Source organism: Pogona vitticeps, chromosome 9, assembly GCF_051106095.1.
Source record: "Pogona vitticeps strain Pit_001003342236 chromosome 9, PviZW2.1, whole genome shotgun sequence".
Lineage (NCBI taxonomy): Eukaryota > Metazoa > Chordata > Lepidosauria > Squamata > Agamidae > Pogona > Pogona vitticeps.
Window position 1 is genome coordinate 7,295,537 of NC_135791.1, and position 23,740 is coordinate 7,319,276.

Sequence of the window (23,740 nt, forward strand, 5' to 3'; positions counted from 1 at the left end):
TAAAGGTTAACGTATGTGTCACTCCCACACCCCACTGTGTGATCAAGGGATCAGCCCTTTCCTTCTCTCCCAGGGGTTGGATGCAAATGGAGGAAAATCAGGTGGATCTTTCAGGTGGGGAGAGCCCGTGGGGTGTCTTTGCAAAGCTCCAGGTTCAAGGATGAACCAACCCCCCCCCATTGGTCCCTCCTGCCCTTGCCCCGCTCTCTCTCCTCTCCCCCTTCTCTTTCACCAACAGTGGATGTACCGGCTGCCTCTGCTTTGTTACGCTTCGGTCTTGCCAGCAGAGAACCAAGCATGATGCTCCAAACTTGCCCCCTCGACCATTTTCTCACGGCTCTTATGGTGGAGGCTCTTATTTCTCAGAGCTAGGTTATTGTAGAGGTCGGGTAAGAAAGGATGTCCTGTTCGCTCTGCCTGTCGCGCAGTCCGTCCATCCCCCAGGGCCCATCTCCCTCCTCTCTCTCCCACCCCCCAGCACACATCGTGTACCCCTCGCCCAGGTGAGCCTTCAGCACTTACTCTGAGCCACCGCAGAAAGCGCCCCATCGTTGGGGGAAGCCCAACAGCGCCGCCAAAACCACCAACAAGCAAGCCTTGTGCCATTCGCTTTGGCGGTTGAGGCAAATGGGAGAGTTCGGGCCAGCTCAGAACCTGGGCTCTCCTCGCTCTCCAGCTCCACTGGAGCCCTCATCTCCCTGGAATCCTGAAAAAACTCTCGCTCTCACGGTTCAAGAAGGTGTCACTCCCACACCACACTGTGTGATCAAGGGATCGGCCCTTCCCTTCTCTCCCAGGGGTTGGATGCAAAGGGAGGAAAATCAGGTGGATCTTTCAGGTGAGGAAAGTCTTTGGGTCCTTACCGGATCATCAGGAGAGGCATTGATAACATATTCTCCTCTGAATCTCATAGACTATTCAGGAATGAAAAAAGGAAGAAATCAGACCATGTAATAGGTGAAATTCATCACAAATCCCCACAGGATGTGACTGAGGCCCTATGCGACCTGCCCTATGATGTTTAGCCGAGAACAGGCAGATGGATCCAGGAAGCCCGAAAGCCATCACAAAGGCAACATAAATTAATAATAATTTATTGTCATTGTAAGTATATACACAGTATACCATACAACGAAATTCACAGACACCCAGAGACCAGACACATGCACACACATAAAATTCCCCAAACACTCCCCACCCACTAAAAGTCCCCCACTAAAAATACAAACATCTACACCGCAGGCCAAGTAACACAGTCCAACTAATTATTCACTACTGGTGGTCTTTAAGCTCATTATTAATTGCAATTATAGCTCTGGGATAAAAACTATTCAGAAAACGTGTGGTCCGAGTCTTAATTGTTCTATATCTTCTGCCAGATGGTAACAGTTCAAAAAAGTTATAAGCAGGATGGGAAGAGTCTCTCAGGATGCTATGTGATTTCCTTAGACAGCGGGATGTGAAGATGTCATCCATAGAATAGTCATTCACCTTGTATGGAGTTAGGTGTTATTATACAAGGGCGATGAAACATGGGCAGATGCCCAGTATTGCCTCAACCAGCAGTGCCATGAATGAGGAATCTTTGGTGAAAATTTATCAGTAACTGCAGAATATCATTTACATAGTCTGGCTGTCCATCAGTCTGTTGAAGTATGTTTGTGGTTGTCGTTTTCCAAGGGCAGAACAACATGTGCCTTCAGAAAACTAATTTTCCAGAAGAAAGCAGCCAACACCTCTAGATTTGTAGGACCTGAACATACATATTCTATGAAAACCTATTCTTAAGAGGGCTAGAAGTAGCAGGTGGTAGAGAGCTCCACCTAGTGGGACAAAAATACCATGCACTGCAAATTCATGGTAAATTCATTGCAAATTCATTCTAAATACACTTTTTAAAATCACCATCAAGGAGATGCAGACCACGATTCCTACATCACACTCCCAAAAAAATTCTATGCACATCGCAAGCTTAATCAGTAATGTTGCTAAGCCCTGAGACACTGAAATGCTTTTCATGTTTGCAAAATGCTTTTGTTTCAGCTTGACCCCTCCTTTCTTTCCTTGTTCTTGTGCTCGGAGGAACCTCTTCCGGCAATTTAAGTCAGCCCTTCTCTTCAGACCACTCTATTCTGGCCCCTATCCTAGTAATGAGGCAGCATCCCATTCCATGGCCATTGGGGGTCCTCAATATTGCTTGAGTTTGGGGGATTGTGATTAGGTTCTTTATAGTTTGGAAGCAGTTCCTCTTTCGGTGGGAAATAACAAGGGAAATTCTTTTTAAACATCAACAGTTTTATTATTCTGAACATTCAGAGAATCAGCAATTGCCTCAACCAGTTCTAATAAACTGATATTATTTAACTGTCCATAACATGGTGTCGACAGCTCTATCTTTGAATTGGTGGGTTATAGGAAGGGGGCTGGTCCAAACCGTTCGTGATCTGTTGGTCTCCTCAGTGGTGTACTCCTCACCACGCACATGATCCCACAACGGGGATGTCTGGCCCAGTCACCCTCCAGAGGCAGGTGATTGAATGCGGAGTCCAGCCGGACCACCTTCTTCCAACGTCCCTGCCCTCTCAGATATACCACCACTGTCTATTCTAGTAGATCCGACAGGACTTCCTTTAACTGGATATGGTCAGGATTAGGCAGTAGGCCTCCCGTCTGTAAATTAGGGAAGTCTTCCAGCAGATATTTCATTCTTTCATATTCAGCTTCTTTTCCCATCTCTCCTGTCTTCTTTCTCCCTTCCTCTTATCCTGACCCTGCAATTCTGAATTCTCTCCTCCCCCTCTTGTCTTCTATATCTTCCTCCCAAACTGGTAAGATTAACTCCTCCCTCTTTTCTCCCTCTTTATCTTCTACTAAACAGCCCTCAATCTTTTCCTTTACCACTTCTTCTACATTTGCCCCTTCCTCTAATGTCTCTCCCCCTTTTTCTATTTCATCCCGCAGAGGCATCTTTTGTGAAGGGGACGGCTCACTCTCCATTTTCTCCTTTCTCTCTATCTCTCTTACACAGGGATAACTTTTTATTGACTGATAGATTGATGGAGGGATTTTGCAATCCTCTGCATTCCACTCCGAGACAGAAAGTTCCAGTGTGGTCCGGAGGGTTCCTCTAATATGTGTGGGATGACAGAGATGTGGGACATTTTCTTGATGGGTTATTGTGTTTCAGGTTCTTACTCAGAGCTAATTTTGTTCCAATTGAGTAAGAAGAATACACAGTTGGCCTTGACCTAACCTCATGCGCATCACCCCATTCCACATCTCTCCCCTCCATCCCAGCACCCACTGAGACACCCCCACCCCCATGTAAGTGTTCAACACTTACCCTGATCCATGCCAGAAAACAAACCATGGTAGAACATGATTTCAACCACGGATGGCCAGAGAAACAGTTGCCACCAAACACTACCAGTCAGAAAGCCTCAGAGGTCCTTCTGTTGGTGGCCAAGGTAAGTGAGAGGTCCCGCTCAGGACCCTGTTGTCATGGTGTAGTGTTTCCCCTTTATTATGTCAATGGTTCATGTTTGTTATGTTAATTGTTCATGCATATTCATCTTGCTGAGAGGGGAGCAGAGAGAGAGAGGCAGGCAGGCAGGCAGGAAAAAAAGGAGAGTGAGAGAGTGGAGAAGGGGATAGAGTGTGGAGTTTGGGGAAATCTGAGAGTTGATTAGAGTTAGGAGTGTATTATCAAATAGAAGATTGTTGTTAATAATAAATTTACCTATAGAAGATATTCATGAATCACTATCAATTTCTGTAATCAATAAACAAAAGTTTTATTTAAAAGACTTGAAAGTGTGGAACTGAATCTTCATCTTCCTGAAGTAATGGTGATTTAGTGATCATCTGGTGGCAGCAGTGTAAAAGAGGGGATTGTTTGCCTTCGAGTGCTCTAAGCCTGGGCAGTCAAGCAAGGGGGCACGAGGGTGAACGCCACACATGGCAAATATGTAAACATTCAGGACCCTGAAATCCAGAACAGCATCTGCCACTTTTTTAACTGTATACAAGAGCTATCACAAGAGCCAGGCCTGGTCACGGAGATGGCCTTGCTGCTGTGTTTAGTAGCAAAACATCCTGACAATTAGAAAGTGTGGTTTGGCTACAGATACAAAGTTGCCTGTGGATGATCATCATTCACACAACTAGTACACGCATGCTATTCCTTTTATCTTGTTTGCACCTGTAATGCCCACTCCCTTGAAAGTGACTCCTGTCTCAATCCATCAATCCAAATTCTGTGGCATGTCTCAGGAATGCCATAGAATGGTCCCCGGTTGGGAACTCCTGGCTAATTTGAAAACTTTTTGGTTTGGGGTTTTTTTTTGTTGTTTGTTTTTTGTTTTGCACATAGGGTGAAATTTAAGCAAAATGTAAAAAGTAGTGCTGTTTCCCCCCTCCCCAACACTCACCAGTCGATTCACCTCTAGAATTTCGTATGCTCTACATTTTGGTGCACAGATACAAAGCCCCCCCCCCCGCCTTACCTTAGCTATGGCCCTGTAAATCACTACAGTGGTGCCTCGCTAGACAGTTACCCCACATGACAGTTTTTTCGCTAGACATTGGCTTTCTGCGATCGCTATAGCGATTCGCAAAACAGTGGTTCCTATGGGGAAATTTCGCTGGACAATGTTTGGTCCCTGCTTCGCAAACAGATTTTCGTTAGACGACTATTTGGACAGCTCCCTCCACGCTTGCAAACAGGTGTTTTCAGGACCTAAGCTTCGCAAGACAGCGATTTAAACACCTGATCGGCGGTTCACAAAGTGGCTTTCCTATGGCCGATCTTCGCTAGACAATGACAATTCTTCCCCATTGGAACGCATTAAACAGGTTTCAATGCATTCCAATGGGGAAATGCTTTTCACTAGACAATGGTTTCGCTAAACAGCAATTTCAGTGGAACAGATTATCATCATCTAGCAAGGCACCACTGTACTCCTGAAGGCTTTGAGGAGTGGCGATTGCGTCCCTCACCTTTTTAGCCCAGTGAAGAAAAGTAAATTTAGGAGTGGCAGGCGATGAGGAAGTTTGATGGGACTTGGGAGCTGGAAAATGGCCTTAGGGTACACGCATCCCTGTATTTTGCTTGCCACTGGCTTCAAGAAAGAGGTTCCCACTACACAAGTGTTCATCTGTTCATTTATGTTTCGAGAGGCCAGCGACCATTCATGACCACCAGTGACATCTGTAGCTTCACCCTCCAAGGATTATTCCTGCACGCAAGCTAGCACTGATGACCATCTCCATGCTGAACCATCAGCCTTTCTCCCAGGCTCTGCAGTTCCCTCTCCCACTGGAATATGGGGAGGGCTGGTAGAAGGCCCTGGATGAGTATTCACTCAGGGCTGACTGCTCTAAAGAACTGCAAAAACCAGTTTGTCTATGGTACACACACTCACAATCAGTGTGATTGCCGTTGGGATGGTGATTTTGCATGCCCCTGTCTCTGTACTACATAAGCATGGTGAGATTCACTCCTGAGTAAACGTGCATACAATGACTTGGAAATTATATCCACCAGAAGTTTAGAGTTTCCTGACTTAGCAGACATTGATGAGTGATTTTATCATACAAAGTGTTTTAGTTTGTGTGGGAAAGAAAACAAACTGTGGGGTTAATGATACTAAGCTGATTTTTCCACATTTCTGTGTTGTTGCTGTTTTTTCTACCTCATACTCTGCTAACTAAAAGGAATAACTAAACTTCCATAGTAGTTTAATACCTTGAAATTCTAATTTATCAAAACTAGAGGTAGACTTCTAGCCACTTCTAGTTTTACTGTTGCCCATTTTCAGTAATTTCTAGGCACTTGCGCAGGTCCTGGAGAATCCCAAGGACAAAAGTGCTTCCTTCCCCCGAGCTTGCCAAGTTACCCACCTTGGCTTAGAAACATTATAAATAAAGATGTGTGTCAGATTGTCATCCTTAATCTCAATGATTCTCCCCACTCAACCTATCGTGTTTCCCCGAAAATAAGACAGGGTCTCATATTAATTTTTGCTCCAAAAAACGCAGTAGGGCGTTCAGGGGATGTTTTATTTATTTATTTTGTGGACAACAATCTGCATTTATTCAAATACAGTCATGTCATCTTCTTCTGGTTGCTGCACAAGGGTGGAGGGCAGGGTTTCACTTCACTGGGGCTTATTTTGGGGGGTAGGGCTTATATTACGAGCATCGTGAAAAATCATACTAGGTCTTATTTTCAGGTTAGGTCTTATTTTGGGGGAAACGGTAGAAATTGGGGATGGGGTGGGGAATTGAGCCTAGGACTTTCCACATCTAATGCCTTTTCACCACTGAACTATAGCAGTTCCCATATAGATAGAGGGAGCTTCCCAGATTTAAACAGACACAGTTTTCTAGTCGCAAGTCAGCCTTGACCCCATGGGAGTGCCAGTGATCCTGATGCAAGTGTGTCTTCCTTCTGCATTGACAGCATCTCTATCCTGCTCTTCTTCTGAAAAAGGCAAGACAGCACCATCCCTGTTCCATACACGTCTTGGTCAAGTCAGGATCTGAATCCAGGTCTTCTCCATCCATGTCTCTCCATTATGGCCTATTGGTTCAGAATCAGTCTGCAGCATTCTCCCCTCCTTCAAGCAGTCGCTCGGATCAGCAAGCACTGAAAGGTCATTTCCTGAAAAATGTACAGAGAACAGAGCCGGCCCTTGTGTTAGTCAAAACAAGGCAGCAATCTTAGGTGACACAATCTAAGTTTTGCAGATGGTTCCACAGCAATAGTTTCCTGGCCGTTCCCTTCTGACAGGAGACAGAGCAGCATGCTCCTGCCCTCACCCTAGCCTGCTGCCTGTAGGTGTGATGAAGAGCCAGGGCTGAAGGAAGTTCAGCTGCCAAAACAAACAGCTTCTGGATGTCTGTGGCAGCAAAATGCCTTGAGGAGGCACCGCCACAGCATGCCAGCATCAAAAGAGATGAAGAAAATGCCCAGTTCTTCCTTTCACTGGTAATGATCCCTGCCAAGCGAGATGTTCCAAGAAGTATATTGTTTTATTTCAGGAACTGTCTTATGAGGAAAAAGAAAAGAAAAGAGGGAAAACAAAATGAAGTGGAATGGGTACCATCCGAGACACAAGACACACTTCAGAGAGGAGGGCAGTGTGCTGTTGTTCTAGTTAACAACATCGGAATCCGGCAGTGGACCCTTTGCGTCATGCCCAGCGGTTCTGTTGGAGAGGTGTTGGAAAAGATTGAAGTCTCTGCCCCAGCCAGAAAAAGCTCCTGTCTCAATCAAGAGTCCATCCCTTCCCTGTCTTATCCTAGTTGCTCTTTGGGGCACTTCTGTTCTTCATCTCAGCCAGTTTGCTGGTCAAGAAGCTCCATCGGAAGGCCACTCCTTCAGCCTCTCGGAGGTCGTCGTCCCGGCTGGTGTTGCTGGCTTCCTCGGCGGCTGTTTCTCCCGAGGCTTCGCCGTCGCTGCCACCCTCAGTCGTTCTCTCTCCGGTGTCACCCGTGGCAGCCATCTTCTCCAGGGCTGGCATCTGCTGCCATTTGGTGGCAAACACATCCCAAAGGCCAGAGGCCTTCTTCTCCGAAGCAGATTCTTCCGCCGGTTTTGCTGCTAGAGGGCTGAAAGCAAGAGGGAAGAGCATTGAGGAGAGGATTGGCCCTAAAGAGATGCAGACTAAAACATTGGGGTCCATATGGCATCCTGCCTCCAAAGTTCACACAAGTCAAGGTGCACACTATCCCAAAGGCAGGCAAGTCCTTTTAGCTTGCGAGAGGGGAAGTCACACACAAGAAACTTCCACACTCATTTCTTAGCAGGAAAATATAGTAACCACCAAATTAAATCACTCAGCATTTGCTGAGCTTTCATGATGCCTCAAACCTACTGCCCAAGGCAGTTACCTAATTCTGTCTAATGGCAGGGCTGGCCTTTGTGCTGAAGCTTGGCAGGGTCTTCTATATTGTTCTGAAGACATTCAGGGTAAAATATGGATTAAAAGAACCTCCCTTATCCTGAGTCAGGCCCCTAGCTCGGTATGGGTGACACCAAGGAGCAGAGGCTCTCCTTCACTGTTTCTCACCTACCACTAGCTGGAGATCCCAGAGACAATTTCTAGCACCTTCTTCATACAAAGCATATGCTCTGACATTTTGCTACAGCCCTTACTTGTAAGCAGAGTGAGGAAAGATACCTACAGTATATAAAGTCATTACTTACAATGACAGTCCCAAGCCCCCTAAGTAGATTCTTATGACTATACTTGCTGTTACGTGCTCTCAAACTGGAACAAACTTATAGCAATCCAGAAAGGGCTTTCAGGATACGTGAGGTATTTTAAGGAGTGGTTTTACCAGTTCCACAACCCCAATGAGTTGGGGGGGGATTCAAACTCAGACCCCCTGAGTCCTTAGTCCATCATGCTACCCCCTACACCACCTGGGGTATCTAGTACTATATTTATATTTCTAAACTGTGGTCTTTACTTTCCTCTTTCTCAAAAAAAAGCAGCTACTTTTTAGTCACCTTTAAAAAGATCTAAATGCTATACGCTGCTGGTCCATGATACAAACTGCTCAGTCCAAACATCCTCTAAGCATCTCGAAAAGAGCATGAGGTAAACAACATATATCTAAACCAAGTCATATTCTTCCTACACCATGATGTGAGGCTATACTGTATATCCCAGGAACTTTTATAGTACATTTTTATAGTAAACTATAAAAGGTATTCTATAAAAGTAAACTATAAAAGGTCTTATAGTAAACTATAATATAATAAACTATAAAAGTCATTAGAAGAGTGGTATTATCCCTTACCAGGTTACAATCGTGCTATAATGTTGCCATGCCTTTGTTGCTGTAAATGTGAACTAATTACCATTAACTCATTATTTGTACCTATTACTTACTTTCAAGCGGTACCATAAACTATTTGCAATGCCTTCACATCGGAAGCTACACTACGCTGAGTCAGGTTACCAGTCTAGCACTGACAGCACAAATAAGTGCTCCAGGGAGCGCTCCCACACCTGCCATTTTGACTTCCTGACCCCCAATTTTTGGCTTAAAAGGAGCCAGGTGTATCATTTCTTGTCCCCTCTCAGAACCCTCAGGGGTGTGTGTTCCAAACTGAATGCAATTTCTCAGCTGCTGAATACAATAATATATAATAATAACACATAATGTCACATGCAATGTCCCATTTTGCCCCCTGAAAGCTTTGAGGACACAATTAACCATTTCTAGGCTAAATATTTTTCAGCCTGGAGGGGTCTAAATGGTGGAAGAGCAATTTTGGAGGGGCCCATGCCCTGGCCATCCATAAGACAGCTTTCCAACATTTCAGATACAGTTCTTTCTGAGACCTCTCTGTAGAGATGCCAGGCTGAAGTCATTCATGACTGAAGTCATTCTTACCTCCCCATGAGAATATTTCAATAGCTTTACCAGTTCCTCAGCAGAAGATTCCATACTTTTTTTTGTAAATGGAATATATATTGTCTTCTGTCAAGACCAGAGTTTCTGCCAGAAATCCCAGAATCCCCTAGAATCATTTTAGTCCAAAAAGTAACTTTTTCAAGTTTTGTATACCTCGATAGGTTTTGGAATCTAGTTATGTGCCATGTAGGGCCAAATGAGAAACCTGGTGGGTTCATTTTTAATGAATGATTGCTCATTTCACGGCTTCCAGAATTGATGCAGATGGTTGCACATCTGTTCATCTCGAAGCTTACAACATGATTTGCAAAACAAATGATGAGGAAAGCGTGGGTTTGGAAAAAGCACATAGAAAATGCCCACCTTTGAAAAATGGGTACAAATACACTTCAGAGAAAACAAGAAAACAGCCAGAACGCTGATGTTCTTGTTCCTCAAAACCCTGCCATGAATGTGAGTGTGGGGGACCTGAGGGCTTGTTGGTGGTTCTTCAGCTATGATTACCTGTTGTAGATGCGAGAGGTATTCGGGGACTGCTGTCCACATTGGAGCCTTGTAGCATAGTTATTAAAGTGCAGTACTGCAGCCAAAACTCTGCTTATGACCTGAGTTCCATCCCAGCTAACCGGTTTGAGGTTCACTCAGACTTCTTCCAAGATAGGTAAATTGAGTATTCAGCTTAGTGATGTGGGGGGGGGGGAACAATGCGTAGCCTGCATAGTTAATCACAAACCTCCCAAAGAGTGCTTTAAGAGTTATGGGGTGGTATATAAGCAGCACTCTTTGCTTTTCTTTTTTGCTATCTTGTTAAGAGGAGAAGACATGAAGCAAGCCTGCCATTTTTAGATGGAACCAGTTGTTCTGGCCCTTTGAGAGTTACTATTATCACCTGACCAACACAGCCTTGTGAACGTATTGGTCTTTCGAGAGACCAGTTGGAGTAGAAATGTGACAGAATGAGGGGAGGATTTCTCTTACTGATCAGCACAAGGTTCAGAAGTGAGTAGCTTATGTTCATCCTCCCGGGTGAACAAGGATGACATGGTCTTCCAGCCTTTGGCCCCAGCGCCCTGAACCTGCAGATCAAGATGGAAGAAGAGGGAGGAAGAGTGTCAGCAAGTGGCTTCTACTGGTAATGCTAAACTTCCATTAAAAACAAAAAGTCCGTCTCTGGTCCACTTGAATTGTGAGGATGTGAGAACACTGTGCAGGCAGTCTTCAGCCTAACAGTTGAGTGAAAAGGAGAGGCTTTTTCACCTTCTCCTGGATGGGCTCAAAGTGCTGGGATATATGACAAGCCCCTGGGCTATGATTAGTTAGTCATGTCCCATTAAGTCAACACTGACTTACAGCAACTCTAATAAGGCTTTCAGGAGTGGTTTTACTAGTTCCCCAGTGAGTTTTCATGGCCACGTGGGGATTTGAACCCTGGTCTCCAGCAGCCTAGTCTAGCACTCTATCCACTACTAACTGTGTTAAGATCATCAAAAGAGGCCTTTCTCTCACATCCACCAACTTCAGAGGTCCGTCCGATGGGGACACAGGAGAGAGCCGGCTCAGTTGCTTCTCTCAGACTCTGGAACTCCCTGCCACTGGAGGCCAGGCTGGCACCATCTTTTATGTCCTTCCGCAAACAGACAAAGACCTCTCTCTTCAGGCAGGCTTCCCCTGAGTCACGATACATGAGGGACTTTTAGATGGATTTTAGACTGCATTGATTGGTTTTTTTCCTACTACAATACTTGAGTTTACCATCTATCAGAATGGAATTTGTTTGTTCCTTTTTAATACAGTATTTGCACATTTATTGCTTTAGCTTTAATATTGCTTTTTCACGATGTAAGCTGCTCCTTTATACTCATTGTTCTTAGCTTTAAATATTGTCTTATCATAAGCCACCGTTGTATTATCATTCTTTTCAGACGCCTTGGGTCCTTTTTTAATGAGAAAGGTGGAGTGAAAATATTTTAAATAAATAAATATGTGATTGCATCTAAATTGACTCTAAGATTTAACAGGCACAGTCCATTTCTATATGCAAAAATCTGGTCCTTTGCCATAAGTAGCAAAGGGTCTTAGACAAGCGCTAATTATGACCCATAGTTAGTAGCCTGCGTTTTGGTTAGCACATCGGACATGCAACACTCAGTAGGGAATCCACCAATATCAACTCCAGAAGTATCTCCAAAGCTTCAAAAGCAACTTCTGCTCTTTGTAAAAAGAAAAACTACAGTCCTTACCCGCCGCGCCAGCTGAGAAACAGGATTTGATCCTTCCTCTGTCAACAGTGTAGAGTCTGTGGTTTCCATCAGTTCAGGGCTCTCTCTCTGAAACAAGAACTCGGCTTCAGGAGTCTTAAAGGAAGGCCACCTGTGGCTCTACTGGTGTTGTTGGACTCCAGATCCCATCATTCCTGATTATTAGCTGTTGTGGCTGAGGTGGATATGATCAGAGTCCAGTAATATATTGAGAACCACAGGTGGCTTATCCTCTAGTTGAGGCATGTTCTTCACCTCGCTCAAGAGAGAGGTGGCATTCTGTTGCCATACTAGTACATACAATTTTGGTGGAAAGAAGTCTACGGCTTCAGGGTTGCTTTTCTTAAAGGGGAGGGATGACAACTCCACATATGCTTTACAGCAGTGATGGGTAGCTTTTTCTATCTTTGGACCAAATTCTAGTTTGTTAAGCGTCTCAAGAACACCAGGCAGGACAAGAGCAGAAAGGTTAGGGTCAAAGAAAAACAGGTGGCCACGTATAATTCAGAGATTTTGAGAGATACTCTCAATTAGAGTAGACTCTACAGGACTAAACAGACAAATGGTATAAGAGAACATCCCCTCTTCCTGGTTGGGATGCCTTCAGGACAGGACGTAGGGACAGAGGTCCAGAGCTCAACTGGAGAGTGAGCAGGAAAGGCCCCGCCATGTAAGTGCCACACCCCTCCTATGCACCCCTACATTTTCCTTTGTTAGCTGAGTTATGAATCAATCAGTTAGTTGACTCCCTTAAAATACTCTGATTAGCAAAAGGAGGGATGTGCCACTGGTTGATTGCACAGAAGATTTTTTTTAAGTGCTTTGTTCTTTTTCATAAATGTAATTTATCAAAAACCGCAGTCGCCAAGTGGGAGTGTCATCTGGAGAGAGGCATTCTCTCTCTCTCTCTCTCTCTCTCTCTCTCTCTGTGTGTGTGTGTTTGTGTGTGTGTGTGAGAGAGAGAGAGAGAGAGAGAGAATGGAATTGTTTCTTCTAAGACAGCAAATACTACATGCAAATTTAATTCCAATTTAACCAGGTGTTAATCAACTAAGATTTCTTGACATGATGGACGCTGCCTTCCTAACTTGCCCAACCGACTCCAGTATAGTGACCTCCAAATATGTGAGATGACAACTCCCAATCATGTTCAGTCGGTGTGACTGTGGCGGCTGAGCCTGAGCGTGTCTTATTCCAAAAGATCTTGAGGACAACTCAGTTGGGACAAGCCTATCTAGACACAGACAGACAGACAGACAGAAAAACGCTTCTTTCGAGAAGGGAAAGAAGTCCATATCATGCAACTATTCCATGCTTCATGGGCAAAGAGGTGGGCCTAGTTGAGACTGTCTCTACCTCATCCTGGAGATCGTCCTCCTCTGGTTCTCCACCAAGAGTTTGCAGAACTTTGGCCTTGTAGACCTTCCAGAATCCCTGAGCCATCTTGGCAATGCCCCACTCAGCTTCTTGAGTCCAAAGGTCTTCTCCCAGAGAAAATAAGGTCGCTGTAAGCAAACCCCACTGAGATTGTGGGCAGTTTGGAAGCCCCAAGAAGTAGGATCCCCACCCTAGGTTCTGTGCCCTTTTCTCAGAAGGGTTACGTTCCAGTTGCCATCGCGCCTCTGTGTCCAGCTGCTCCTGAAACTGCGGAGAACCAGGCACTCAGACAGATGCTGCTCTGTTCTGCGAATTCACACCTGCCACTCGCTGCCACCTTCTCAGATCTGGTGTCTTCATTAAAATTTCAGAAGCTTCCAAAGTACATCTCAAAGAACAAAGAGGAATCAGATCCATGGCTGACCCAGAACACCAGTGGATTCCTTCAGTGAAAGCCACAGGAAATCATGCGAGCTTGTAGGTCTCTTTCCCCACATCTCCACAGCATTTCTCCAGAGATTAATTCAATTGCTTCCTCCAGCGTTTCTGTTTTTGGTTTTTTTGGGGGGAGAACACTAATCCATGTTAGTAAATTTATCTTTTACATCTTCATCCTTGCAGGTGGCTCCTTTGGAGGACAGCCCCTTCATCTTTTGAAGAGGGATGGCTCGCACAGCTCCAGAATTTCCCATCCAACAACCTTCACACTCCAAGCAGACTCTTCTTGGCGTCCTAAGGAAAACCTCACTCCCGCATGGCTAACCTCTTCCATTACGCACCATTGTCTGCGCCCTGTAACTGATCTCTCACAAGAATGGCCTTCGGAACGTGGTAGCTCAGCAACAGGCTCAAAATAGCCCCTGGCAGCTAAATTATTTCGTAGGGACGATAGTCTCACAGGCCTCTGTCTTCTCCTTCACAGATCTAATTTCTGTCTTAGACCAAAAGGAAAAAAAACTTCTCCCCTCCAGTCCCCACCACATACAGACTGCTCTCTCTAACTACTCTGTGCAAATTGCAAGCAAGAGATGACGATTCCTTGTCTGCTCTCCAGACGAGGCTTGCTCCTCTGTTACACCCTGAGTCCTGTGCTGATTGTAGAAGACGAGGAAAGGGGCTGGTCTCCCTAGGGCCCACCTGGCTTCAGCAAAAGCACTTCTCTCCCCCCCACCCCAGTTAATGACAGATGTCTGTCTGCCACTTTTACATGTCTGTGAATGTATTATTGATTTCCCGGCTTGCTGCAGTAATGTGATCGCAAATAGATAACTCACTGGCGGATGTCCCTTTGTCCCACACTGACATCCTAAATGCACAAATCCATATTTGTTAAGCTACACGCTGCCAACACAGCTTCGACATGTGCTTCCTCCCAGAGCTGAGCTGCATTGGGGATTGGAAGCGCCCAGGGTGGGAGGGTGAACCAAAGAGTTCACGCCCTTCAAAAATCAGACAAAGCAAAAGCACCACTGCCACCCAAGGGGCTTAATTTGTTATGTTAGGGACATGTCTCCCCTTGAAGTGACAAGAAGCACATACCCAGGTTCAGTTTCTTTTTTGAAATGAAGACCATATTGGCTTTTTTAAAAAAATGTGTTTATTGATAGCACTAGTAGAAATCATGCAGATCATAGATTCTATGAAGCGCTGGTCCCAGCCAACACACCCTCCTCCCAAAAAGTGAGATAGCACATGTTTCCTAAAAGAATCATAATCCCTGGAGACTTCCGAGAGCACAGTTTTACTTTTCTTGCAATGGGCACAAATATCTTTGTTTGGCTGTGTCACAGAAAAGGTGATGAGGCTTGACGGGACTGTATGCAGTACGTCATGTACAAGCCAGGTGCAGCCCACGATTGCAAAAAAAGAAGAAGTCTGCAATCGGCTACAGCCAATGACATGATTCCTGTTGTTCAGGCAGAGCTGCGCAACAGGATCTCAGCCAAGTGTTTTCTTAAGGTTCTGTGAGGAAAGATTGTGTTTATGTTATATGCCTTTATCTCTGACTTATGTTGACCCCATGAATGAGCGATCTCCAGAATTTGGTGTCCTCAACAGCTCTTGCAAACTCAGTGGAGAAGGGTACCTTACTTTATTCTTTCAAACATTGTGTTATGGTTCTGTACGTGTTCTGTATTCTCTATGCTTTGGTATTCATTTGTCATGAATGCTTATTGATTTAATTGTTCTGTTTGTATAAGATGATAAAAATATTTTGCAGTTCTATTGTTTTAGTACTTTTATCTGATATTTGTTTGATTGCATTTTTTAAATTATCACATAACTTTCAAATTTTCTTTGAGATTTTAAAAAACACACACCACAAGACGTATAGAATGCCGTGCTGCAATTCGGCCCAGAGATCTATAGCAATCCTGATGAGTCCCTCCGGAACCCACAGTTCCTTGAAAGCAAAAACATTTTTCCCCCTGACACTTCAAAGCTCTTTACCTTTCCTTGGAATTCCACTTTTAAGGCATCTAAGATCAAAGTCAATGGAATGTAATTCCATCAGGAGATTTTCGTTGCCGCTCGCCACCGATTAATGTCTATTCCCTGTAAAAGGATGACTCTTTGACCCATGTAACTGTTGTTTCTGCTGTTCAGCTAATCCTCCATGGAGGAAATATAAACCTCCAAGGCCTGGTCATCAAAAGATCTCTTAGGGCTCTTTGCAAGCCAAGGGTGGTAAGCCCAGTGTTCTGGCCAGGTTTCAATTCAGGTCATTAGATTCTGCTGACCTAAATTTCCCCTGCCGTTTGAATTGGATACGGTATTCATTGTCCTCTGCCATACAATAGTTACTGTATATAGGCCTAATTAGAATAGCAGATTTATGGATTCTCTAGAAGGGATTTCAGAATGGTGTAGGCAGGAAAGGCGAAATAAGCACGGGAAACTATGAGTGGTTTTTCATATTTAGATGGAATTATCTTTAAAAGCACGTGGGATATTAAAACTAATAAGAATTATTCTTTAGACAAGTCCATAACAAGGCCCCAGTAATTTCATAGAATCATAGAATAGTGGAATTGGAAGGGGCCCATAAAGCCATCAAGTCCATCCTCCTGCTGAAGGCAGGGTTTGTCTTGATATGTAACAGCATCTGGCTGCCTGTAATTTGAGCCCATTATTACATGTCTCAGTCTGGGATGACTGAGGACAGATCCTGCCCTTCCTCTGTATGACTGCCTTCCAAATATTTGAAAAGTGTTATCCTTTCTCCCCTCAGTCTTCTTTTCTCAAGGCTAAATATGCCCAATTCTTTCAGTCTTTCCTCTTGGGGCTTGGTTTCCAGTCCCCTGATCATCCTTGTTGCCCTCCTTTGAACTTGTTCCAGTTTGTCAGCAATGTTCTTGAAGTGTAGTCTATAGAACTGGGGACACCATTCAAGATGAGGTCTAACCTGTGCCAAATAGAAGGAAACTTCATAGGATTTGAAGACTATACTTCTGTTAATGCAGCCAAAAATAGCATTTGCCCTTTTTGCAGTCACATCACACTGTTGGCTCGTATTAAGCTTGTGATCTACAATTCCAAGATCTCCTTGCTCATTACTGAGCCAAGTATCCCTTGTCTTGTAAACGTGTCTTTGTTTCTTTTCTAGGTGTAAGTTTGCATTTCCCCTTGTTAGATTTCATTCTGTTGTTTTCAGCCTAGTGCAAGTCTATCAGGATCTTTTTTAAAAATTATGTCTACCAGGGCATCAGCTATTCCACCTTATTTTGTGTCATATGCAAATCTGATAACATTTCCTGCACCTTCCCATCCAAGTTTCTCCCTCATCTTTTTGTAGGAGAAAATTATCAGCAACACAAGCCAGGAAAGGACATATTTTGCAGAATACCAGAATAATCAAAATCTCCCATTACTATGACAGTGTGTCTCTGAAATTCTTGCAATTTGTTTTTCATCCACATCTTCTCCTTGATGTTGGTAGTAGCCTCCAACTACCATGTCCCTTCATGGATTGCTGCCTTGTCATGGCGAAGGGGCTTGAGTAATTCAGAGAAGCTATGGGCTATGCTGTGCAGGGACACCCAAGACGGACAAGTCATAGTGGAGAGTTCTGACTAAACATGATCCACCTGGAGCAATTGGCAAGCCACTCCAGTATCTTCGCCAAGAAAACCCCATGAACAGAAACAAAAGGCTAAAAGATATGACGCTGGAAGATAAGCCCCTCAGGTTGGAAGGCGTCCAACATGCTACTGAGGAAGAGCGGAGGACCAAGACAATTAGCTCCAGAGCTAATGAAGTGGTTGGGCCAAAGCCAAAAGGACGCTCAACTGTGGACGTTCCTGGAAGTGAAAGGAAAGTCCATGATGAAATAGAGGAAAACAATAGAAAGGGAAAAACCAGAGATCTGTTAAAAATTGGAGATATTAAAGGAACATTTTGTTCAAAGATGGACATGATAAAGGACAAAAATGGTAGGGACCTCACAGAAGCAGAAGACATCACGGAGAGGTGGCAAGAATACACAGAAGAATTATACAGACTCTTCATGACCCCATGGACCAGATCACGCCAGGCCCTCCTGTCTTCCACTGCCTCCCGGAGTTTGGTCAAATTCATGTTGGTTGCTTCGATGACACTGTCCAACTATCTCATCCTCTGTCATCCCCTTCTCCTCTTGCCTCCACACTTTCCCAACATCAAGGTCTTTTCTAGGGAGTCTTCTCTTCTCATGAGATGGCCAAAGTATTGGAGCCTCAGCTTCAAGATCTGTCCTACCAGTGAGCACTCAGGATTGATTTCCTTTAGACTGGATAGGTTTCATCTCCTTGCAGTCCAGGGGACCCTCAAGACTCTCCTCCAGCACCACAATTCAAAAGCATAAATTCTTTGGCGATTAGCCCTCTGTATGGTCCAGCGCTCACTTCCATACATCGCTACTGGAAAAACCATAGCTTTGACTATGCGGACCTTTGTCTCTGCTTTTTAAGATCCTGTCTAGGTTTATCATCGCTTTTCTCCCAAGAAGTAGGTGTCTTTTAATTTCGTGGCTGCTGTCATCATCTGCAGTGATCATGGAGCCTGAGAATGTAAAATCTGTCACTGCCTCCATATCCTCCTATTTGCCAGGGGATGATGGAGCCAGTGGCCATGAACTTGATTTTTTTAATGTTCAGCTTCACACCATTTTTGCACTCTCCTCTTTCACAGGGGAAGTGAGAGCTGCCTATAGAAATCAGTGGAGAAATAAAGGATTTTGGCTACCTGTCAGCGCATCTGTTTAGACAATAGAGGTGTTAAAAATTTTTTTCACTTAGCTCTTATTTTGTATTTTAAAGCTACCGGATTTTCAGTAAAGTTTTTCAACATTTAAGTTTCTTTTGCTAAGTTCCTACTGTCTGCTGTATCCGTGCTGCTTCGGTAGGACTGTCGCTCACCTAGAAGGTGATTGATGATTGTCTTATGATGGCCCTACAATATAGTCCACTTTTTTAATATGTGAGAAAATCAATGTAGGGGGTCTGGATTTAGGTTTCCTACCCAAAATCTTTTTTATGGGGCAAATGTTTGCCTATTTTATTATATGGCAGAGTATGCTATGAATACCTGAAACAATAACTCGTGCGGGTGATGAAGGGGAAATCCCCTGGGCTAGTTCTTTTACTATATGACTGGCTTTCATTAATCAGGCATGAAGAAGAGTCGTTTTGATTTATAATTTCTATAAATTATGTTCTAGGCTGAAGAAGAGTCGTTTTATTTATAATTACTATAAATTATGTTCTGGGCTTCCATACCTCCCCCCCTTTGGGTGAGGGAGATGGCTTAAAATGATACGTTTGTCTTCCTAATTTCTATTATAAAAAGGCAATATTTTTTTTTTAAAAGCCACAGGGCGTCGCCGGGCGATGACGTCACAGGCGGGCGACGGAAGGGGCGCGCGCCCCTCCCTTTCCCTCCCGTCTCAACCGGAGCGAAGCCGGCATGGCTCCCAAGAGTTCCCGGCGGACGGGATCCCACAAGGCGCACTCTTTGGCCCGCCAATTGAAAACGAAACGGCGCCGCCGGGATCTGGATCAGATCCACCAGGATCTGCTGCCTGAGAACACGGCGAAGCTCCTGCGCCAAGACCCCGATCCGGACATGCCCGGGAGCGCGCAGCACTATTGCCTGCACTGCGCGTGCGTAAAGAAGGGCGGGATGCTGGGTGGGGGGGCGGCGGCGAAAGGGGCTCGGGGGTTACCTTGGAGACGCTTGTTGGGCTTAGTGCGCGTGCGCGGAAAGTGGGGGCTTGAGCCCTGGCTTCTTGGCTGGTAGAGATTAGGAGCCTCCAAGAGAGAAATGGGATTTCTTGCTCCCTGTAGATTAAGTCCCTCCAGATATTTGTTGGGCTGCAGTGTCTGCTTAGCCATGGAGAAGGGCTGGGGTTTTTTTTTTTGAAGGCCTGCCCTTTCTGGAAAGCCCCAATTGCCCAACCCAGGTTTAAGTGCATTGGCTTTATTCTCCCCACACCACTGGGGGAGGTCAGAGCTGCCTATAGAAATCAATGCAGAAATAAAGGATTTTAGGCTACCTGTCAGTGCATCTGTTTAGACAATAGAGGAGGTGATAAATATTTTTCACTTAGCTCTTATTTTGTATTTTTTTTTTAAGCTGCTGGATTTTCAGTAAAATATTTCAACATCTAAGTTTCTTTTGCTAAATTGCTATAGTCTGTTATGTTCGTGCTGCTCCAGTAGGACTGTAGCTAACCTAGAGGGTGATTGATGATTGTCTTTATGATGGCCCTGCAATATAGTCCACTCTATAGTGGCCTTGGCTGACGGATGGGCGGTTTATAAATCAAATAAATAAATAAATAAAAATAAAAGTGTATCTCCTTAAATCTGTCAGGTGCTCATTTCACGCTGAACACTCCTGCAGGATGAAGCCTTTGAACTGCTGAGTAACCAAGGTGTTTAACTTTATCTCTCTTTCTCCATCAACAGACGGTATTTTGTTGACTCAAAAAGCATGAAGGATCACTTCAGATCTAAAGTTCACAAAAAGAGGTACAGTTATTTTTTTCATCAATAATGAGATAAACCCTTCTTCTCTAGGGAATAAACTGTCTGAAATGGGTGTTCATGCCATAACAAGCAGCTGGTATATACTTCGGTCTTTACCTACATCAAAACCTAACCATCCAAACTTTGTGAAAAGCATTTTTTTTTAATCAGATAAATGAGCACGTAGTTGACCCATGGTCAAATTGAAATGTGGTGGTTGGATCCTGTCTTGCCTCTCATGTTTGTCTAAGGGCAGAAGACATTTCTACAGTCCTTTATCTGAAGATGTTCAGTGCCATATGGCCCCTCAATCAAGAAGTTATGTGGGTTTAGCAGAGAAGAGAAGAACAGTGTTGTGTTTTCTGGGTGAAAAGTTAAAAAACGGCAATTTGCCGTTTAATTTCAGTTCAATATAAATACAAATAAAATACATTGCATGTCATTTCTAGTCTGCAAAGGTTTTGTCTCCTACACTTATTTGACATGCGCTGCTTTCCTCCCACAATCTTGCAGATGATAGTCTGAAACTTGTAATAATTATTATTCAATTAGTTATTCAATTTATATTCCACTTTTCTCAAGAGGAAAGGCAGTTCACAATATTGAACTGTTGTTTAGGTTTTGCTGTCATACACATGCATTTTCACATGCACTTCAAAACCTGAAGTTTTGAGTAAGGGAAATGTTGACCGCCCCATCCTATGGTTATCTACTCAACGGTTCATTCACTTCAATAGCACTTACATCATTCATGGGACCGTGAATGATAACATCTGTTTTTGATGCTGTATCAACATAAGCTAGCTGTTGTGTTGCTTAATGACAAATTTATGTTAGATTCTAGCTCCTTTCTCTATTTATGGGGTGGGAGTGAAGAAGCACTGAAGTGCTTATAGTGCTTTGCTATCTTCGAGAGGCAGAGAGTTGTTGGTGCCCAGGCTACTTGTAGCTGTTTTGTGATTTGAGTTGGCACTTATAGCCCTTTATCATGTTATACTTTCTTTGGTGAGCGATTTCCTTGTATCTGCAAAGCATTTAACATCTCCCTGACCTCTTTGTTATTTGACTTGGATGTGAGTGGTATGAATTTTCTAGCAAATTTAGAGTTGGGTGATTTCCCTGCTGCTTGCAGTTATTTGTGGTTGGAAAACAGAGTCAAATGTATTTATTGGCCATGGTGTAGAAGCAGCTTATTCTCATTGCTGAAACATCTGAAGAGAAATAATAAAGAGAACACATCAATTTTACATTTAAACAAATTTGAAAATGGTTTTTGACATTTTATTGAATACTTATAAATGTCTTTAGACATGGCCTAATAACATAGACCTATTTCCCATTAGGGATGAGTAGAAGTTGGCTCCTCTAGTAAATCTCAAAATGTTTTGCAGTAGATTGTGTGAATAGGGTTTATGATTCTCAGTTCTTCAAGACAAAATGGCCCCATCCTGCTGTCTTAAAGTACACTACAGAAATGAGAAAAACATGTGGGGTAACCGGGGGTAGGTTTTTGTGTGGGAACTCTTCCATTATTGACTTAGAATTCTCCAATCTTTTGCACCAGTTCCTATCTGGTGTATGTCAAGTTCTAATAAAAAATAAATCCCAGAAATTTGAGGTCTGCCCATCATTTTTGTATTATTTAGATGGTTGGGCAGGATGGATATAAATTAAGTTACTGAATGCAATTAACTATTGTATCATGTTGTACTTTGCCTAAAGAACTGTACACAAAAGTGAATGTGCTTCTAATGAATTGTAACTTTTATTCTAAATTTGATTACTATTGTATCAATTCCTTTTGCCTGCTTATTGTTCTGTTTGGCTTGTATAATTCTGTTAATAATTACTCACCATCGGGTCAATTTTCCAGGGTTTTCTGGTATACTGAGTAGTAGTTTACCATTCCTTCTGTTGATGCACTAATAAGCTGGCTCTTCTCCCGAGATGCACAATAGGGAATCAAGCTCACAACTTCAGCACCAAACTCACTGTATTATTTTGTTGGTAGTTAACTTTGTGAAATGGTGGCATTTCTAAAAATACGGGATTCTTTGCCAAAAAAAAAAGAAAGAAAAAGAAAAAAGGGAACAATACAATATAAAATTGTCCATGCTGTGTCTTAATTGGGACTGCCATGCCTGAATGGTTCATTATTACACATTTGGCACAAAAGCAGAATAGAAGCAGGAGCACAAATTGTCTCCACCTAACTCTTACAGACGGGACGTGGTGGCATTGCAGGTTAAACTGCAGAGCCTCTGTGTTGCAGGTCAGAAGACCAGCAGTTATAAGATCGAATCCACATGAAGGAGTGAGCTCCCGTCGCTTGTCTCAGCTCCTGCCAACCTAGCAGTTCGAAAGCATGTAAATGCGAGTAGATAAATAAGTACCACCTCGGTGGGAAAGCAACGGTGTTCCATGTCTAGCCATGCTGGCCACATGACCACAGAAATTGTCTTCGGACAAAATGCTGGCTCTACGGCTTGGAGACCGGGATGAGCACCACGCCCTAGAGTCAGAGATGACTGGATTAATGTCAAGGGGAACCTTTACCTTTAACTCTTACATTTTCTTATAGAAAATGTAAAGCCATCCAAAAGTAAATTAGATTGCAAGTCCCATCCATTAGCCAAGGGTGACTAAGAGGGATGATGTGGTTTGTAGTCTAATGATTAGAGAATCAGGACTGAAACAGAAGCTATAGTGTGGGATTAGAACTGTAAGCATGTATATGTTGGAGAGGTATGAGCTAGGCAGTCTTTCATGTTTGTGAAATCAGAGGAATTTTGTGCTTAAATCCTGAAGACCAATCACAAATCAGAGCAAGCTGATTTGTAATTTATGTGATGTGGGGAAAGCTCCCAATGTGCACTGGGACACTTGACCAAACTAAAAACGTCACGGCTGGAGTAGACCACTAAAGTTTGCAAACTCTTTTTATGTGCTTCTGTTTTAGGCTGAAACAGCTAAGCGAGGAGCCGTACACCCAAGAGGAGGCTGAAAGAGCAGCTGGGATGGGGTCCTACATTCCTCCTAAGAAGATCGAGGTTCATACACAGCCCTTGGAGGAGATGGAGGAATCCAGCTGAGAGCAACAGGGCTTCTCTCTAGCTTGTTTGCACAGTCTGAAGACATCCGAGACAACAGGGAGGGCATTCTGGCATAATTGTTGGGGGGGGATGTAGGTCTCTCTTGCTCTCCCTATCTTCAGACATCACTGTTTCAGGGTAGTAGAACTGAGGTATAAAAACAAGTAAAGGGCTTTCAGCAGAGAAGGGTGGTGTGCCTTTTGCTTCGAAAATAAAGGACGTTTTCACCCTGTCTTCGTTGGCAACAGAGTTCAGTGAAAGGTCTCAAACGGGATGAGCAAGACACCCCGCTGTTATAATGTCCTGAATATATGACTGATTGCTTCCCTCGGCTTCTGTTGATAGGCTGTGGCTCTGGATTTTGAGGGATTTTCCTGTTAATGTGAGCTATTCCATTTCCTAAACGAGTCCTCTTAATAAATGAGCTGACAATCTGTTGCCAGACCCCTGGGCTGCCCGTTTTGCTGGTTTGATTGGAATGCGCTGAAGGACCTTTTCTGTGCCTGTGAGAAGAAGAATATCGGAAGCCCCCAAAGGTCCTGACCTCTAGTTCTGCATGAGTTGCTGGAGGAAT

At 43.9% G+C, this 23,740-nt stretch overlaps 2 protein-coding genes across 2 annotated transcripts; one reads left to right on the top strand and one right to left on the bottom strand.

Annotated features, from left to right (window-relative positions):
- Positions 1-6,057: 6,057 nt before the first annotated feature.
- On the bottom strand, positions 6,058-18,002 carry C9H1orf232 (chromosome 9 C1orf232 homolog). Its single transcript, XM_020803231.3, has 4 exons — positions 13,047-18,002; positions 11,673-11,759; positions 10,411-10,508; positions 6,058-7,614 (listed from the first exon to the last, which is right to left on the bottom strand). Exons 1-4 carry the CDS (start codon positions 13,131-13,133, stop codon positions 7,305-7,307), a joined length of 582 nt encoding a protein of 193 aa, XP_020658890.3. The 5' UTR covers positions 13,134-18,002; the 3' UTR covers positions 6,058-7,304.
- Positions 18,003-18,940: 938 nt separating this feature from the next.
- ZNF593 (zinc finger protein 593) lies at positions 18,941-23,610 on the top strand. The gene is made up of 3 exons (XM_020803232.3): positions 18,941-19,207; positions 20,015-20,077; positions 23,034-23,610. The coding sequence occupies exons 1-3, from the start codon at positions 19,011-19,013 to the stop codon at positions 23,164-23,166; spliced, it is 393 nt and encodes a 130-aa protein (XP_020658891.1). The 5' UTR covers positions 18,941-19,010; the 3' UTR covers positions 23,167-23,610.
- The last annotated feature ends 130 nt before the right edge of the window (positions 23,611-23,740 follow it).

What these genes read in the sequence shown, in the direction of transcription:
- C9H1orf232 (XM_020803231.3), bottom strand. Translation starts at nt 13,133, where the DNA reads ATGGCTCAGGGATTCTGGAAGGTCTACAAGGCCAAAGTTCTGCAAACT. An exon ending in AGGACGATCTCCAGGATGAG is followed by an intron (nt 11,760 to 13,046) that starts GTAGAGACAGTC and finishes TTCTTGTTTCAG; the next exon opens with AGAGAGAGCCCTGAACTGAT. An exon ending in TCTGAACCTTGTGCTGATCA is followed by an intron (nt 7,615 to 10,410) that starts GTAAGAGAAATC and finishes TCTTGCTTTCAG; the next exon opens with CCCTCTAGCAGCAAAACCGG.
- ZNF593 (XM_020803232.3), top strand. Translation starts at nt 19,011, where the DNA reads ATGGCTCCCAAGAGTTCCCGGCGGACGGGATCCCACAAGGCGCACTCT. An exon ending in CACTATTGCCTGCACTGCGC is followed by an intron (nt 19,208 to 20,014) that starts GTGCGTAAAGAA and finishes CTCCATCAACAG; the next exon opens with ACGGTATTTTGTTGACTCAA. An exon ending in TCTAAAGTTCACAAAAAGAG is followed by an intron (nt 20,078 to 23,033) that starts GTACAGTTATTT and finishes CTTCTGTTTTAG; the next exon opens with GCTGAAACAGCTAAGCGAGG.